The sequence below is a fragment of the Poecilia formosa genome, unplaced genomic scaffold (assembly GCF_000485575.1).
Source record: "Poecilia formosa unplaced genomic scaffold, Poecilia_formosa-5.1.2 Scaffold232, whole genome shotgun sequence".
Lineage (NCBI taxonomy): Eukaryota > Metazoa > Chordata > Actinopteri > Cyprinodontiformes > Poeciliidae > Poecilia > Poecilia formosa.
The window spans coordinates 78,437-95,225 of record NW_006800171.1 but is presented as its reverse complement, the minus strand read 5'-3'; the positions used below and the strand labels follow the sequence as shown (position 1 = coordinate 95,225).

The window sequence follows — 16,789 nt, the reverse complement described above, 5'->3', positions numbered from 1 at the left end:
AGTGTATTTGATTTGGATTTTATCTGATATACAAAATACAAAGTACTAATTAAGTATGAAGAGATGGGGGGGGAAAAAGACACGATTTGTATTTCTAGAAATCAGAAAACTGTTGTGCATTTGTATTCAGATGCATTTAAACTTTCCCACATATTCTGAGTAAGATTCATTACCTCGACAGCGCAACCGAGATGAAAAATTAGTCAAGGTAACGAGTTTCAAAAATATTTTATTAACACGTTCATCTCATCCAGACAAAAACAATCCTCTCCTGTTTGCAAAGCGTTTTGTACAATCAACATTTTCTCTGAAGCTATGCATTAGACATTTAACACCCGGCCCAAATGTGCAGGAATTATTTCTAGGCCGTCTACTTTCAAATCTCTGAATCTAAATGTATAAAACAGGCGACTATCAGTTTGCAATGATGACAATAAAACAGAAAGGGGTTCATGGATTTTAAGGTGGACTGATAGAAAAAACACAAACTGTAGCGTAATAAACCGGTTTAAGGAATAGACATGCGCATATGATGCGTCAAAGAATTAAAAATCTGATCTAGAGAGAAAAACCTGTTTATGTTAGTGCATATAACAGAAAATTTAAAAAAAACTTGGCCGACAGAAGTGTTGCTGCTGAGCAAGAGATGGCACTGCTCTTCTAAATAGACCAAAATTGCATATAAAAATGGCTGTAAACAGAATGCATTCATCTTCAGAAAATCTTTTACACAGTAATGAAGCAACTGTATCCTGGATCTGAAACAGAACTGAGATCAGAGGAGGCTGGCCTGGTGGAGGGAAAGCATTGGTCATGTCTGTCAGAGCCAGAGGAGTGCAACTGCTAGCATTGTCCTCAACAATACAGCACTGTCTGCAGTGCCAGTTTAAGCCGTCGCCATTACTGGGAGGGACCAGCGTGCCGTCCAAAGCCTCTCCTTCCAAATCCTGTCTGCTCTTTCAGTGTACTTCTGTATGCTGGGCTTAATTAGGTGTGAACAGGTTCTAAATTTAGTCTCTTGCAGAACGGCAAATGGTGAAAAACAGCTTGGCAGACGCAGCACTTGGTGGCATACAAGTTTTAGAGTACAAAACAAATAGTGGCACAATGCAGATAACCGCAACAGAATCTGGTGTATAAAAGGAAACCAAGTGGTACATGGAGAAGCAGAAGGAAGCAAATCTAAAGGGGGAAAAAAAGGAAGAGAAAAAACACAAAACATTCAATGCTGAAGGAGAAACAATGACGGGGCAGGAAGAGCACATGACCCTTCTCTGTAAACAGAATCATGACACGCAAGCAGAAGGCATGGCATTTTTAAAGAATAATGCACATTTAAATACAAACATACATTCATACAGAAAGACGGGTTGAATCCGTCACATAAAGCAGACGGGTGTGCTGGTTACAGGAAACAGCAGGATAGGAGCAGGAAGTTGGAAAGAAAACATTTAATAATAACTGATTTGTTTTGCTTTTAAACAGGTGTGGCAGTCTCTCATATACGCCTGCATCTGTGGAGTAAGTACAGTCTATGGAAGCCACGGATTTAAGGTGTCGAAGTTTGTTCTGCGTGTCTGGGAGGGTCCTCCCTCAAATGCTCATCAGCCAGCAGATACAGACTCCTCACAGTAACTGGCAGCCGCCCCGCTTCTTGCGCTTGCGGACCTGCAGCGCTGCTCTGGTAGCCATCTCAAACACTTCCCGCACGCCGTCCTTAGTCTTGGCTGAGCACTCCAGGTAGCCAAAGGCACCGATGCGTTGTGCCATGTCTTTGCCCTCCTCAGACTTGACGGGCTCCTGGAAAAGGAGGGTTAAATGTGAAAACGTTAACACGTGGCAAATGGTAAATGCTGGAATACTTGTCATCTGTTGTAGTCGGCGTATTACTTCACCTGTTTCATCTTGGTCAACTCCCTGCGTGTATGTTCATCGTTTCTAAGGTCCTTCTTGTTGCCCACAAGGATGATGGGGACGTTGGGACAGAAGTGCTTTACTTCAGGGGTCCATTTCTCAGGAATGTTCTCTGAAAAAAAAAGAAATAAATAAATTGTGATGCATGAGTTTAGAGTTCCAGCAAAGTGCATGCCAATTTCTTTTCCTGCCAAAGAGTGGGAGAAGTTTCCCTTGTGACAGTACAAACAATCATCAAGAAGTCACTGACCCCCTGGCTGATATGCGCTCATTCTTTGGAAGGATGGTACCAAATGAGGCTCTATCCACGTCACAAAAACTGTACTTACATTCTCTCATGAATCAAAGCGTACAGCTCAAGTATTTCAGGATAGAAGGTGGGAAATAAATTAGTTTGCTCCAAAAAAATTTGTTAACTAATTTACCTAAACTTTATTTTCAAAGGATGAAAATTAAATTAGGTTTTTTCCATTAACCCTATATTTAACAACTGGTGCAGTGGACAGTCAATATATGCCTTACCTAAACTGTCAGGGCTGTCTATGGAGAAGCACATAAGTATAACGTCGGTGTCAGGGTAGGAGAGAGGCCGCAGCCGGTCATAATCCTCCTGGCCAGCAGTATCCCACAGCGCCAATTCCACCTGCACAACAGAGAGACAGGACAAGAAGGCTGCTAAAAATCTGCAGCTGACTGGAAACTGAACTACGAAAGAGGATCACAACAAACAAAATCAGTATTGACGAGAGCAGAAGTAAAATTCCTTTGCTACTAGCTCTATAAAGCAACTTCTCAGTGGTAGAGGAAGTTCCCACAGGCTTGGGGTGTTAATCAAAGTGGCGGCAGTCCCAGAGAGCCTGACCTGCTCTTGATAAAATAAATGTCCTGCAAAAATCATTTTCAAAACCTCAGCAGTAGAACTACCAATTTTAGAACAGGGTAGCCTGGAACTGTCAGTGCAAGCAAAATTAACCAAGCCTCAGCTGCATCGCATCCCACAGCGTTTCTTGCAATGCACTTTGCTGGTCTTATTAAACAGATCTTACACTTCAATAGCATCTAAAACGGAAGCTAAAATCTGGGTGTAAACAGGATTAATGGTACCTTAGAGACCAACCATCTGGACATTAGTAAGGTCTTATGAAATCTGTTATTACATTTTCAAATTCCATTCCCCCTGCATCCCAACTTCCAGTTTTTCCACATTAATTTTTCTGAATTAGAATTTTCCATCTTAACCATATTTATTAACCTAAAAAAATTTACGCAATGGTCTGCTGATAAATCCTATATTTGAGCCAGACAAAAAAAAAAAAAGCAATAACCTAGCATTCCTTTAGTGTATGCTACACTAAAGCCGTTAATATGGCAAGAGATGCAACAGAGAAGGATAAGAGGAGAAAAAGGACAAAATGAACAAAAAGAGAATTTAGTCACAGCTATGATAAATAAGATTAAACTGAATGGTTTTTAAATGTCTTCAACTGAAGCATTAACATGACAAGAAATGTAGTTAATCTCACAGGCAGCACCACTGAATAATTTTCCATGCTTTCGTATATGTTTTTCCTTCAAGCTCAGTTAGAGGAGAGGAAAAAAAAAACAAAAAAAACAGTGGAAGTAAAACTGCTGGAAACAAGAGCAGCTAACAAACTAGAGCTGCGCATTAGACAAGACCTGCAGTCAAGCTCATAAGTAAAAGCCCTCCAACCCCACTTAAAAAAAAGAAAAAAGTATAAATCCCAAAAATTTGGAGCATGTAAGGAGGAATTTTTCCCACCTCACTTTATTAAAAGAAAAGCGAGTAATCAGGCTCTTAAACTGATAAAACATGACTTTTTTTCCCCCTTAATATATGTGGTGTAAATTCAATTTTACATCACAGAACAATGGAAAAAGGCCCTGACATCAGATTTTGCAGCACAGGAAACGGGAAAAGGAAATTAGTCATGATCTACAAGGAGGGTGAGGGAGTGTTTGGTGGGAACTGAACCCTACACAGGAAGGTGGCAAAGATTCAATTCCTTTTGTTGGCCAGAGATGTGTCCCTTGAAAACAATGAAATGCCCCAAAGAGCTTTGCTAACAATACACACCTATAGCCATTAATCAAAATCGCACGTGGTTCACATCCAACAAGGTCAGGAGTGTCGCATAAAACTGCCTGCTCTGAACATCACTTCTAATCACAGGTCAAAGGAAAACTGAAATCAGTTTCTTCCACTAAAACCCAACAGTGCTCTATGTGAAGTCAAAAAAAAAAAAAAAGAATGATGTCATTGCTTGTGTATGTAGCTTGTCTGGTGGTGACTATTTTTTGCAGGGTAACAGGATCGATCAAATTATTTTTCAGTTTAAACTCATCAAGAGCCGCCGTTAAAACCTCGAAGAGGAATATAAAAAAAATACAATTAAGCTGCACATAAATTTAAATGTCCGAGATTTAAAATACAAAATACCTGTTTGCCATCAACTTCAATGTCAGCGATGTAGTTCTCAAATACGGTGGGGACGTAGACCTCTGGGAACTGATCCTTGCTGAAGACGATGAGGAGGCAGGTCTTCCCACACGCACCGTCTCCAACTATCACCAGCTTCTTCCTGATTGCAGCCATCTAGAAGCAACAAAGATTTATCTTTAGGTTCAGGTTTGACGGAGTGTAAACCATACAGAGATAGTGGTTTCAAACAAGTGACGAACAAGAAGCAATGCAACCATAAATGGCGAGAAGAGACAGGAAAAACAGGGGGGGGAGCGGGGGAAGATGACCCTTGTCTGTTTAAGAGCTGCACCTCTTCCTGTTCCTGGGTTGTGAGCAGTCTATGGGCCTGGAAGCGCTACATGCTGCTCCATCTTTACATACCAGTACAGGAGGGATTAACAGCCCCCTTGGATTTTCTCTGACACAGCATTATCGATCACATTCGTTTCCCCTACACATTTCTCTACTGTCTGAGAGAGATGTGTGAATGCAACATCAGTGTTGCTTGCCAGAGAAATTGTGATGTCACCACGGATCAATTCTCATGTCCCACATGCTGATAATGGAGAAATGGCAAAATGAGGCAATGCTCTGGCTGTTTAACAGATTCATTATCTGCTACAAATCTCCAACTCTGATTCACACATGCAGTCATTTATAAAATCATAACTGATAAATAAGAGAGAACCAGAACATTCAAAGCATCACTGCTGGTTCTCATCAGCACAAAGATGTTAAAGTAACTTTTGTACGCTTGTAAGAGCTTGTTGTCATCGGGATGCTTAGTTAAAAGAAATCCCCTTCAGGGGATTATAACCAATAGCTACTAATTATTTAATTTTAACAGCTAATTTAGAGCAACTAGTATAGTTAAACCTACAAAGAAGTTGGAGAGAAAAACAAAATAAAAAAATAAAGCCCTGTATACACACCATTAGTCCTCAATGCAAACATCACATTACTGTGAATTATGGCCCCTAGTCCCATTTAAAAAAAAAAGTCTGCTCCATCTTAGCTCCTCAAGAAGCCATGTTGTTTCTAACAGTGCAGTTGAGTGAGATGCTAGTTCAGATCAGGAAAAGTTGGAGCCTCATCTTGAATGCCAGATTAGACAAAAAACGGCTTCATTTCCTAAGAGTAAGGTAAGAGCTAAAATGACTAAAAGATAAATAAATGCTCAAGTTAATATCTGAACTTTAAGTTGATTTTTTTAAATTAGGGCTGCACCAATAAATTGGTCCCAATTTCCTTAATTTTGGGAGATTGATGATTGGTCGATACGTAATGAGGCTGACCTCATCTGCCTCTGCAAAGGTTTAAAAATCAGCCACTGTTCTCTGTTGCTCTGCCATGAGAGAGGGCTGGCAGATGGATAAACCCACCAGGTCATGTCTGCCATTTGTAAGTTTCTTGCTATATTTAATAACATTTCAGACAAAACTATTTGTATCGGTCAAAATAAGCAGGTCAAGCTTTTTAAAAATTGACAATCGGCTCGAAAACTCCAATAAGTGCACCACAATTTTTTTTTCTTTAAAGTTTGATTTTAATGTTTGTTCATCAACCAAGCTGTTCGGGCATCCTGTGGAAGAACCTTACGACGGTGTCAAACAAACGTTGCCAAGTTCTGAACCGCAGCGCTCCTTTTCAATACAACATGAGAAACAACCTTGGTTAGCATTTTATTTCTACACATTAAATCAGGCCAGTGTACCATCAGATACTCTGGAGAGAGCCACCTGTTCTCTGTGATAGCAGGCTGCTGCTACTCCATACATCATACTGACATTGCCAGAGGGAAGCTCCACATTCAGAAACAAACCCACTGGACTGGCAGCCGACACCAGAAGCTTCATAAAGAAAATGAGGCTGCTCCCGCACACTGAGTAATGCGCTACCAAACGTAGTTTACGGATGTCAGCAGCTGTCACACCAGGCTCCCTGCTGTTACAGCAGCACGACAAAGCACACATTAGGGGTAGTGGCCGTTTTACTTTGGATAAATGCAAATCTGAAGCGTTTCCACTGTTCTGGGACAAGGAAGAGCACAGATCCAAAGTACTATTTTCCACAGTCTGTGTCAGTCACTATGTATGCTCAAACATCCTTAAAATTATGTAGCATGCAACACATCACTTATGTGCTGACAAGAGTCAAACATAAAAACGCATAAAAGAGCATATCAAAAAGGTGTGACTCAGTCACTGGGATGTGTATTTTAAACTGTAAACATTGGTTGATTATTCTTTGCAAATAACATATAAAAGTAAGATTTTTTTTTTAACGCAAAATTTATCCTTAAATTGCATTTCAGCTCACCAGAAGAGATCAGAAGTGCATAACATTTTGCATTCACAGTAAAGCAAAGGGTTGTACAGGCTTCATAGCATTTCCTGGTCTTCTTCTGTTGACCATCATCACTTGTCTCTCAAAAACTTCTCCCTCTCTCCTCTTTCATGTTTGTAAACTGGTGTGACTCTGTAAGTTACTTCTTCCACTGGGTTGAACAGGCAGCCTGTTTGCTAGTTTGAGAACTGCTGCCACCTAGTGACTGGAGGCTTGTGTTGAATTCATATTTAAGCATGAATAAAAACACTGATGCCAAAAACAATCCTTCAGTCTCCCACGCCCGGCCCACTACGGCCTTAATGCCGATCTCAGGAGAATTCCTTTTTTGGTGGCTGAAATGTTGAAGATAAGCCAAAGCGGTGCCAACATTATATCTAGAAAATGACAATAGATCAAAACTTAGTTGACATTTACAAAAATGTTAAGCACTGAAAACTACAATGAACTCAAATCAGCTTGTAGAGGCCAAGGAAAAAGGAATACTATTCAAAAATCAAAGTTTCAGTTTATATGGAAAAATGTTAACATGCATAAATATTTTAACTGTAGATCACCATATAGCCATGGAGGTGAAAACCACTTCTAAGTTATTTGAACCAGGCCACAACTCGACAAATCAGATTAACATTAAGGACATTCTGAATAATGAATCATAATTACTAACAGCATCTGTATAATTGCTTCCCAAATACAAAAGCTAGATGCTTATTAGAAAAAACACGTTCTCCCGCCTTGCATGACTCTCCCTGAAATGGAAAGGGAGCAGGGGGCAAAGTCATCATTCCCAGTACATGTGGCATAGATTCCTCATTTCTCCACAATGGCAGGTTGTGAACTGCCACAGGTGGTAACACATTAGCCAGGCTTGCTCACTGGAGGTAACAAGGGTCAAAAATAGCACGGAAACTAGCTCTGGGTGGCTACAGAGCTTTGTACAAATACTTCCTCCTTATGAGCTCCAAATCAATCTGCCAGCCAGGAACTTAAACCCAGTGAAAACCAACCCTGAAAAATCATTTATATAACCTACATTTCTTTTCTCAGCTTGCCAATCTCTGACCATTAAGTTGTAATCTTGACATTCCACTGTTTTTTAAACCACATTTTTCAACTGTTTTAGCTCATAGTAAAAAAAAAAAATAAGTTTTAAAATTGAATTGAAACTTTCTTGGGATACATTAAAGCTTTTTGGATGAGCTTTTAATTGATGGAATAGGGAAAACCTGCCTTATCAGACTATTGTTAAAGTGGCTGAGCAAATGTGTTCAGGATTTAAGAGCAAGAAGCAAAGTCTGTACAGGCTAGATATAAATGGTCCAAAACACAAATCTTAACTATTTAAAGAGTCAACAATCTGATCTGACAATATTAGGAAGCTGTAAATAAAGACACTGGACAAAACGCATCTGATCAAATGAAAATACAAATATGTCTCAGGCAGTTTCACTAAAAAGTCAGTCAATTAAGTTTAATATTTCATGGTCAACAGAACCCATCCTCCTGAAATCCCTCTAGGTCAAAATTGTGCTCAAGCTGTAAAAGGTGATTCTGTTGACAAGTTATACTACACAAAAAATTAATTAAAAAATAAATAACTCATTAACATACAAGTTATTTATAAAAGAATGATTAATAATTTATGAAATTTTTTTGAGTAGTTAGTTTGAGAAGGTGCAAAAAAACTGCAAGCGCATTGACTCAAAAAAAAAAAAAAGAAAAAAAGAAAAAAGAGTGGGAGTAAGTTTTTGCCGCCGACTGGCTTCAAGTTTATCCAACTTGGCAGTTTGGACAGCAATGCTCTGACCTGCTGCATGCAGATAAAACAAGCTTATATCGTTTCATGGGTATTGCTCAATATTGTCAACATTGGCCTCAAAACTGCCATCAGTGTATCTGTAGTTACGAGCAATTTTTAAAGGGGATCTCAGGTATTTGTGTTTTAGTTATTTACACAGGCAGATGTGATCCCCACTGTGCAATACTGGGTGTACTGCACTTAATTGTTTTCCAAAATTACAATCCACTTGAAATACAATTTTCCTAAATCCTATTGGACATTTTAAACAAACAGAAATTACTTAACACAAAGGCTTTGTGTAACTTTCCTCTGAAACTGCTCAATTAGGGCAATCCAGGCTCACTGTAGAGTAATTTAAGGAGCAAACCTGCTTGGCTTGCAAAAGATAAATGAGCACCATAGAGCTGCTTATTGTTCAAATAAAATCTAAAAGAACACAACTCTAGAGGTTTGCCAATTCAAAACATAATATATTTTCCTCCCCATTAATAACAACAAAACATACTTCTACTATAACTTAGGCAACACGAGAGAAGTCAAACACACATTTTGAAGGTTGAATCTAATTCTAGACCATCTACACCCATTCAAGATCGAGGCTGTGGAGGTTGAAGTCAAAGAACCAAGTTGGAGCTCAAAATAGGACAGAACTACTGAGACTCCTGCTGTCCAATTCATCAGAGTACAGCTCAGCTGAAAGTATACAGAAAAAAAAAAACTAAACTATCACACAGAATTATCTGTTCAGCTGCCACTCAAAGTTCTGGTTTCAGTTCAAACAAACTGAAAAAGTCCCAAATTGTAGGGGAATGAAGCAGATGAGAGGCAGTCAGAAGTAAAGCATCGAGCACTGCAGCACCAGCAGATCAAGGGCAACAAAAATGCAATATGCATGCCTCTAATATTTCTCGAGTATATCTAAACAAGGGGTTAAATATGAATGTGGGAGAAGGAAACATTATGACATGAAACAGAGGAGGAATAAATTATGCACAGTTTGCCATTAACTAAAAAGATATGACTATACAGACTTAGAGAAGTTAAAACACCCGCGAGTACAGCACCCTGTTCTCTATTCCGTTTGCCCCATGACGTCACCATCTGGGGGCAAATATTATGAATTCTTAGCTAATTCCAGCCTTCATTATGCAAAAAAATAAAACTACATGCAGCACAAATGAAAGCACAAATGAAAGCGGACATCTGTGAGCAGCCTCAGCTTATTCATGGCGTCCTAATTCCAGTCTATTTAGAGCCGCCCTTAAAGAAACGTTTCAAGAATTGCATTTCTTGAAACGAGAGCTGATATTTTTCAGGCACTCCATATTTTTTTCTTTTTTCTTACTGTAAAATACGCTTCAGCTGCATCAGCTCCTTAAAAGAACACAGGCCTCCCAGGAAATCTGGTCTGATGAAAAGCTGCCTACGCAAACCTGGGACAGGATATGGTGGTGTATTGTTTTTGAACACCTTGTCTGATAAACATCGATAAGTTAACAATGTGCAGACTTGCAGCCCTCCACAGACTACGACTGAGCAATAAAGGATGGCGGAAAAATCTGAGTGAACAATCACTCTTCTGTCAGTGCATGACTTAGTAAAAGTCTGCATGTTGCCAAGAATTGAGAGCTTGTAGTATAGTTCCTAAGCTCTTTATAATAATAATAATAATTTTTAAAAAAAGACACAGATAGGCACGGTACATATAACTTCAGAGAAATGACATGCCAAAGTCAAACTACTAAAATATCACAGATGCATATCCTGATCCACAATAGTCCTTTATAAAGGAGGTCATATGCCTGACCTCAATAATGCAGACAGCATTTAGAGTTAACAGCAAGAGCTTGAAATGAATTTTAACCACTGATTAGACAAACCTTAAACTCAATTTTAACTATTTATGAAAGGCAGAATTATTTCATGTCAGTTGATTAACAGATAAGTGTTCAAAGACCATCAATAGAAAAGATAAGTCCACATTTCACTTGTGTGTGGAAAAAAATAAAAAATAAAAGAAAAATCAATTGACCCACTGGAACAGAGGTGTCCAAAGTGCAGCCATTTACAACCCTTGAACACAAGAAAGGCATAAATTCGGTTAGACTGAAGCCAAAGGGGAGAAAAATACGGAAAAGGATTAGGGCCACTGGAAAAAAAAGAAAAAAAAAATCTAACTTTAATCTCAGAATTCTGACTTTTTTTCCCCTCAGAATTCTGAGATTAAAGTCAGAACTGTTTTTTTTTTTTTTCCCAGTGGCCCTAATCCTCTTCTGTAGAAAAAAAGATACAAAATTCCTAACATAAAAAATGTTAAGACAAGGGAAAAAGTATTTAGTCTTTTAATAGCTATGTGTTTGCTTTTAATTTAATAATCTGGACCATTATCCTCCGTCAGGCTGCCCCAGGGCAGCTGTAGCCACTATCCAGTAGCTGGCCACCATCAGCGTGTTAATGTGTGAGTGAATAACTGAGGCCAAGTCCAAACATAGCCGGTTATGTAGGAAACCAAATAGATTTGAATGCGATTTGACCTTTCATCAACTCATAGACTGTTTAATGTCACTAAAAATGATTAAATTCCAACCAAAGTGGCATTTAAGATTTCTCTTTATTTGCACTTGCATGTCTACATTAGTGCATGCAGTGGAGGGGGAAAAAATGGCTGTTGTCAGAGAGGTGCTGATTTTTACTTTGGTTCAGACACTTTCTGCTCGTTTATTTTTACAAGCCCGACTGCACCAACACATACAACACAGGGAGAAAGAGTGCTTGGAGGTCATTCGTTTTACACCAGCTAGGCCTCATAAATATGGATGCACAATGCCGATCATTGTTCACATACTTGCTTGAACACAATTCCCAGTCAACATCGTCTTGCGTTTTGTTTATTTTACATTTTCGCATTTAAAAGTTAAGCATCTCTGTCTGTCCAGACAAATTAACTTCCTGGTGCCATGTTTCATTCCTAACAGGAAGTCATGATTGTTTTGAAGGATGTATGCGTGGATGAACATTTTTCTTAAACTGATCCCGTGTGCATGATATTTTTTTCCAAACAATGTAAAATTTTGATATTTGTTTTTATAAATATCAAAATTATCACTGATCATGATAAAGCGCTATACAAAGCTATTTACCATTGGACACCGAGTGACCATTACTGAAAAACACACCTTTTACACAAACCCCTATTTTAAACTTTGCTAAACAAAACAAGAGTGAGGTATATTCTGCTTCTATTGCTAAAACACCTCACCCCCCAAAAAATATACAAATAAACCTGAAATATTTTAGAAATTGCATACATTGCAAAAAGTGAAAGCAACATACATTTTAAATCATAGAGATTATCTTGCAATTCTGTAATTGTTTTCACACATAGCTACCTCCAAAAGTATCTTTATCAAAGATATTATAGAAACCCTAACTCCCCCTCAAAACATTTAGAAAGTCAAAATCTAAATCAGTAAGTCTGACCTCAAAGAAATTGAATCAATATAACACAATCACTGTAATCATCAATTTTAGCCATTTTTGCCATCTTGTATTAAATTAAAACCCCTTGCATGCTAAATTGTGGTATTAAAAAAAGTTAAATCCGTAGAAATCACATAACAGCTCCTACCAATTCCCACCATAGTCAGGAGCATTTAATTCTCTAAATTGGAAATGACATCCTTCACTGGAGGAGCTCTGATTTTGTTCTCCATGTCCGCATACCACTGGGTAAATCCCCCTGTCCAAGTTCTGCTGGTTAAAATGTAAAGACATACTTTCACGGACATATCATACAAACATCTAATCACAATCAAGCCAATAGCATTAGGCAGGATAACATCCGGCGCATTCATGTGGATCAGCCCGGGAACAAACATGGGAGTAACCCAGCCGAAGCACATCAGCAATTCTGCAGGTTTGACTTTGGTTCACGACAAACACCAGGAGTGCAGTTTTGTTATGGAGAACATGCCAAGACAAGGGAACAAGCTGCTGTGAGAGATGAGGGTCTGCGCTACTGGAGCTGAGCAGCATAACAAGGGTGTGGTGGCTCGGAGAAAGAAATTTCCTCGGGACAGAACTAATGTTTTATCACTTACAACAGACGAACAGGACAGACTTTGACCCCATAGCCAAATAAGAAAGAAAGTCGACCATTTTGAAGGTAGTTTCGATTATTCTGCTCTCCAGGAATTATGTCAATTATTATAGGAAAAACACATAGTTCCCAGTCTCTGTCGACTTGTCAAGCAGGTTTTCAATAAGAAACCGAAAATAAAGTTCTGTGTATTTTTGCCCGCACCAAGGAGTGCAAGAGGGTCCATTTTCGTCCACAGCGGAACTCCCTCCAGTTAATTAAAGTACGCAATGAGGTAAGACATGTAGAAACTGTGTAAAGCTAAATAAACTAGGAATGCCGATGTACGCAGTGTCCTTCGCGTGGACAAACAGGTGTGTCCCCGGCTTACGGCGTCTCTCCTTTACCCCTTATTTTTTCCAAGTCTGCCGAGCAAACCTCGGAAGCCGTGTAAAAAAAAAAAAAAAACTTCTCACCAAGTAACAGGTTTCAACTCGCCGAGCTGCTGCTGCTGGTATTTCGACTCATTAACGTGTCCCCTGGAGCGGCGCCGCTTAAACCAAACACTTTCCCCGATACAACAAACTGATGTTAAGGACTGCATACACCGCTCGCAATGCCTCGGCTAGATAACGCAGCAACAATGAACATTTAAACCTTACCTCTCCCAAAAGATTGTGCCTTCAGCTAACCAAATTCCTCCGTGTTTTCTGTTTGACTGTTGTCCTAATATCCCAGAAGCTAATCAGTGCGATTGGCCGAGCAGCAGCAGTCAAACTGATACTCCTTTTGGATCCTCCCATTGTGCTGCGTTTGAAATGCACTCGTAGAGTCACCACTCCCGTCGAGGAACAAGTAAACAAACAATAAATACATAAATATTACTCTCTGATTATGTAATGAAACGATAAAATTTAATCATGTGTTATTTATTTTAATTATTTTAACATGGTCAAGCAGAGCTGTTTTGCGTCAGGTCGAGCGAAGTACTACGTTCTTGAAGTAGAGCACTCAAAATTCCTAGCTGCACACAAATGGAGCACAAAATCCTGATCATTTCATATTCACGCGCTTGCTCTCTATTGGCCGAAATCATTTAACAGTTCGACGTCCCCTCCTCTTTACGGTTAAAGTACAATGACATAATTTATTTACAAGGTTGTATATTTTAACTAATAATCCTTATTTAACAGGAACCCTCATTTTCATTTCCACTTTCGTCACCTTATTATTAACATTACCAATTGTTGTTGTTATTGTTTTATGTTTCTTGTGTAAGGAAATTGACTTTGACCCAAGTACTATTCTCCCACAGAGCAACAGGAAACCACGCAACAGGGATTTGAGCTTTTTAACATGCCATTCTCCCAGTGAGGTCGTAAGTTCAGTCCCCCTCTCAGTACACTGCGGCACACTGTTGTAATACAGCAACATTGGCTTCAGGGTAAGAGGAACATTTCCACTAACAGTAGGGACATTATTAGACCACAGTGGTTTACCACAGGAACTCCTATATCAGAACTTCGTTATTCTAAGTCAGTTCAGGAAGTTTTATTAGACTGAAAGAAAATAAGTCATTGGACAAGATTCCCTGGAGCATCGATGTTAAAACTAAGCCTTTTAAGATTAGGATCAAAATCTTTATCATTATGTTGAGTCCGTAGATATTCTTTATTCTGATGCCTTACTCGTAAACTATACAGTCCTTCACAGTTTTAATAATGATATATGTCTTTGGTAGTTACATAAATGGTCCCTCTCAGTGCCACAAGGCGCTATGCTATTTCTGTGGATTATCTTTTTAGACTGGACCTTCTGATTTGAGTAAGCAGATTTTAGAATGTCTGAGGTGGTACTAGAGAGTTTGAGGAAAAAATATGCAAGAGGATTTGTAACAGTTCTCTGTTGCTGTATTTGGCACAAAAGCTTACATTGACTCACCCTTTTAATCTACAAACATGGGCAATTTGTTTGGCACCTCCGGTAATAATGTGTAAAAAGCCTTTACTTTATTTTATCTTAATGGTCATTGGTCACATAAAAATAAAAAATGTAACATCCTAATCAAAAAAAACTTTTGCTACATATAATAGGGCTTAAAGAAGCAGTAATGTGTGTTTTCCACCCACATAGTATCATTTTATAGCACAATAAAGTAACTATGTGACTTCAGTTGTTATAAAAATGCTCTAAATATCAGATATGACATCTATCAGATATGACACTTCGAAGAAATTTGACTTTGTAATTTAACACCTTGAAATTGGGCCTCTGTCTCTTTAACAAAGTCCTGCTCTTTCCAACACTGCACTTTCAGGAAGTTATCACAACATTGCTCCTCTTTTTAACCTTTTAATATTGTTTTTACCAGCAATGTTCTGAGAAGTAGCTTCGATAATGAGCTCAGCACAGATGTGCAGTTCCACCAGGTGTTTGGAAATTGCTACTGGCTCAACTGAAGGCTGAGTGGGAGATACCTGGGAGAGGGGTTCTCTGTAATATGGAAACTCGGACGTTCAAAAGTTGCAACACCAAGGAGGAGCTTCTGCAAGGATTATGGTAGGTTATGTACCTCAGTTATCTTGGTCCTCTTCTGTCATGTTGTTTCCCCTTTTATTGGTTTTTATTGGTCTCATGTTCTCTCATTATCCCCTGTGTATTTAACCTCACCTGTGTGCTTTATTTCCTGCTGTATCTTTGTCATTTATTAGTCAGCTTTGTGTCTTATGGTCACCTACCTGTTCCACTTGTTTGAACCCTTGTGTCTGACTGGACTTTCCTCACAGGTTTGAAGGCATTAAAGAAAATCACTTACTATTTGCTGGGACTTCCATCGCGCTTCTTTTTTTCTACAAAGCCGAATCATGATAGCTTTGTCCTTCAAGATGGCTGCCACAAGAAAGTAAAGAATTTCTGAAAGATGCTTGACAAAACCAAATCAAAAGTCCATGCATGTTTTTGATGAGAGAATGAAACATTATAGCATGATCTGAAGCTCAAAAAAGTTGATGTTTCTTTACTATCCCTTTAACAAAATAACCTGTGCCACAGTTGTTGGTACTCTGGCAACCTTAAAATAAATGTAGCAAATGTTTTTTTTATTATTATTGTAGAATCTAGTCAATATTGAGAACTTCAGAACTGATGGTTAAGTGATAACTTAATAAAGATATGAGTATCTTCAACCAATGGAGCTAGACGAGAACAAATAATAATTCCAATCGTTTTTCACCTTCTGTTGTTTTGCATGCCAGTTACATTAGTACATTCCATTTCATTAATACAACCGACCACACATTTTTCCATAAACATTTCAAGTTACTCAAACATACTTCAATCTTGGTTACTAACCTTTTTTTCTTGTCGACTGAAACTAAAATTGAGCTGCTTTTTATTCTTTGTACTGTATTGCTATCCTTTTCTGTGTATGTCGGTTAACCGTTTCATGTAGAATTGCATTCCGTCACCATAGCAACACTCACAAGGAAGTTACCAAAATAAAAGCACATAACCTCAACAGTTTATAATAAACAAAGGTACTTTTACTCAGTTGGCCTTTACAGTTATTACTTTACTTTTTGAAGGTACATATGTCATGTCATAGAGGCCCAATTCTGTGACCAACTGGCTAGTTTGGACAAGGACCACACACAAAAGGAAATATGGAAAGGGAGGAAATAAAAATATCTTATTGTTGCTGTTAGAAAAGAGTGACAGCATGAGGTCTCCATAACAACCATGAAAGACTATCAACATACCAATCAGCTGTTAGAGGAGCATACCTGGAAAAAACATTTTCTGTCTCACTATCACTAAAAGTCTAAATTAGTAGAGTTTGCTGAACTCTACTTAGATTTTAACTGCAACAATGTCCTTTGGTCAGAAGACTCTGCTAAGATCGGACTTTTCAACCACAAGCACTGGTTTCATTTGACCTGAATCAAAGAATGAATAACTGGAAATATGCCCATTGTCAAGTACGGTGGATGTTATCAGCCTGTGTTTCCCTTCCAAAACCTTTTCCTGAAGGTATGATAACATGAATTATTTAATATTTTAAATAAAAAAAATCTGATTAAATTCATCAATAAACTGAAAGCTGTTGTCAGTGGGATTTTGAGCTGGATGATGACTTTTTGGGGGGCAAAATGAATGTACGTAACTGAAA

General features: G+C 38.6%; 1 protein-coding gene and 1 long non-coding RNA gene across 4 annotated transcripts; one reads left to right on the top strand and one right to left on the bottom strand.

The window, feature by feature from the left end:
- Positions 1–211: 211 nt before the first annotated feature.
- On the bottom strand, positions 212–16,072 carry LOC103149604 (rho-related GTP-binding protein RhoA-D). Of its 3 annotated transcripts, XM_016680116.1 has the most exons (6): positions 15,973–16,072; positions 15,437–15,510; positions 4,373–4,528; positions 2,437–2,557; positions 1,896–2,026; positions 212–1,800 (listed from the first exon to the last, which is right to left on the bottom strand). In XM_016680116.1, the coding sequence occupies exons 2-6, from the start codon at positions 15,485–15,487 to the stop codon at positions 1,627–1,629; spliced, it is 633 nt and encodes a 210-aa protein (XP_016535602.1). In that variant the 5' UTR covers positions 15,488–15,510; positions 15,973–16,072; the 3' UTR covers positions 212–1,626. The 3 variants fall into 3 exon arrangements, with proteins under 3 accessions (XP_016535602.1, XP_007568903.1, XP_007568904.1); XM_007568841.2 differs by lacking the exons at positions 15,437–15,510; positions 15,973–16,072 and adding an exon at positions 13,284–13,412; XM_007568842.2 differs by lacking the exons at positions 15,437–15,510; positions 15,973–16,072 and adding an exon at positions 13,098–13,119.
- LOC107838257 (uncharacterized) lies at positions 11,909–15,498 on the top strand. The gene is made up of 4 exons (XR_001664324.1): positions 11,909–12,916; positions 13,937–14,065; positions 14,993–15,180; positions 15,408–15,498. It is a non-coding gene; the product is annotated as an uncharacterized LOC107838257 (long non-coding RNA).
- Positions 16,073–16,789: the final 717 nt, after the last annotated feature.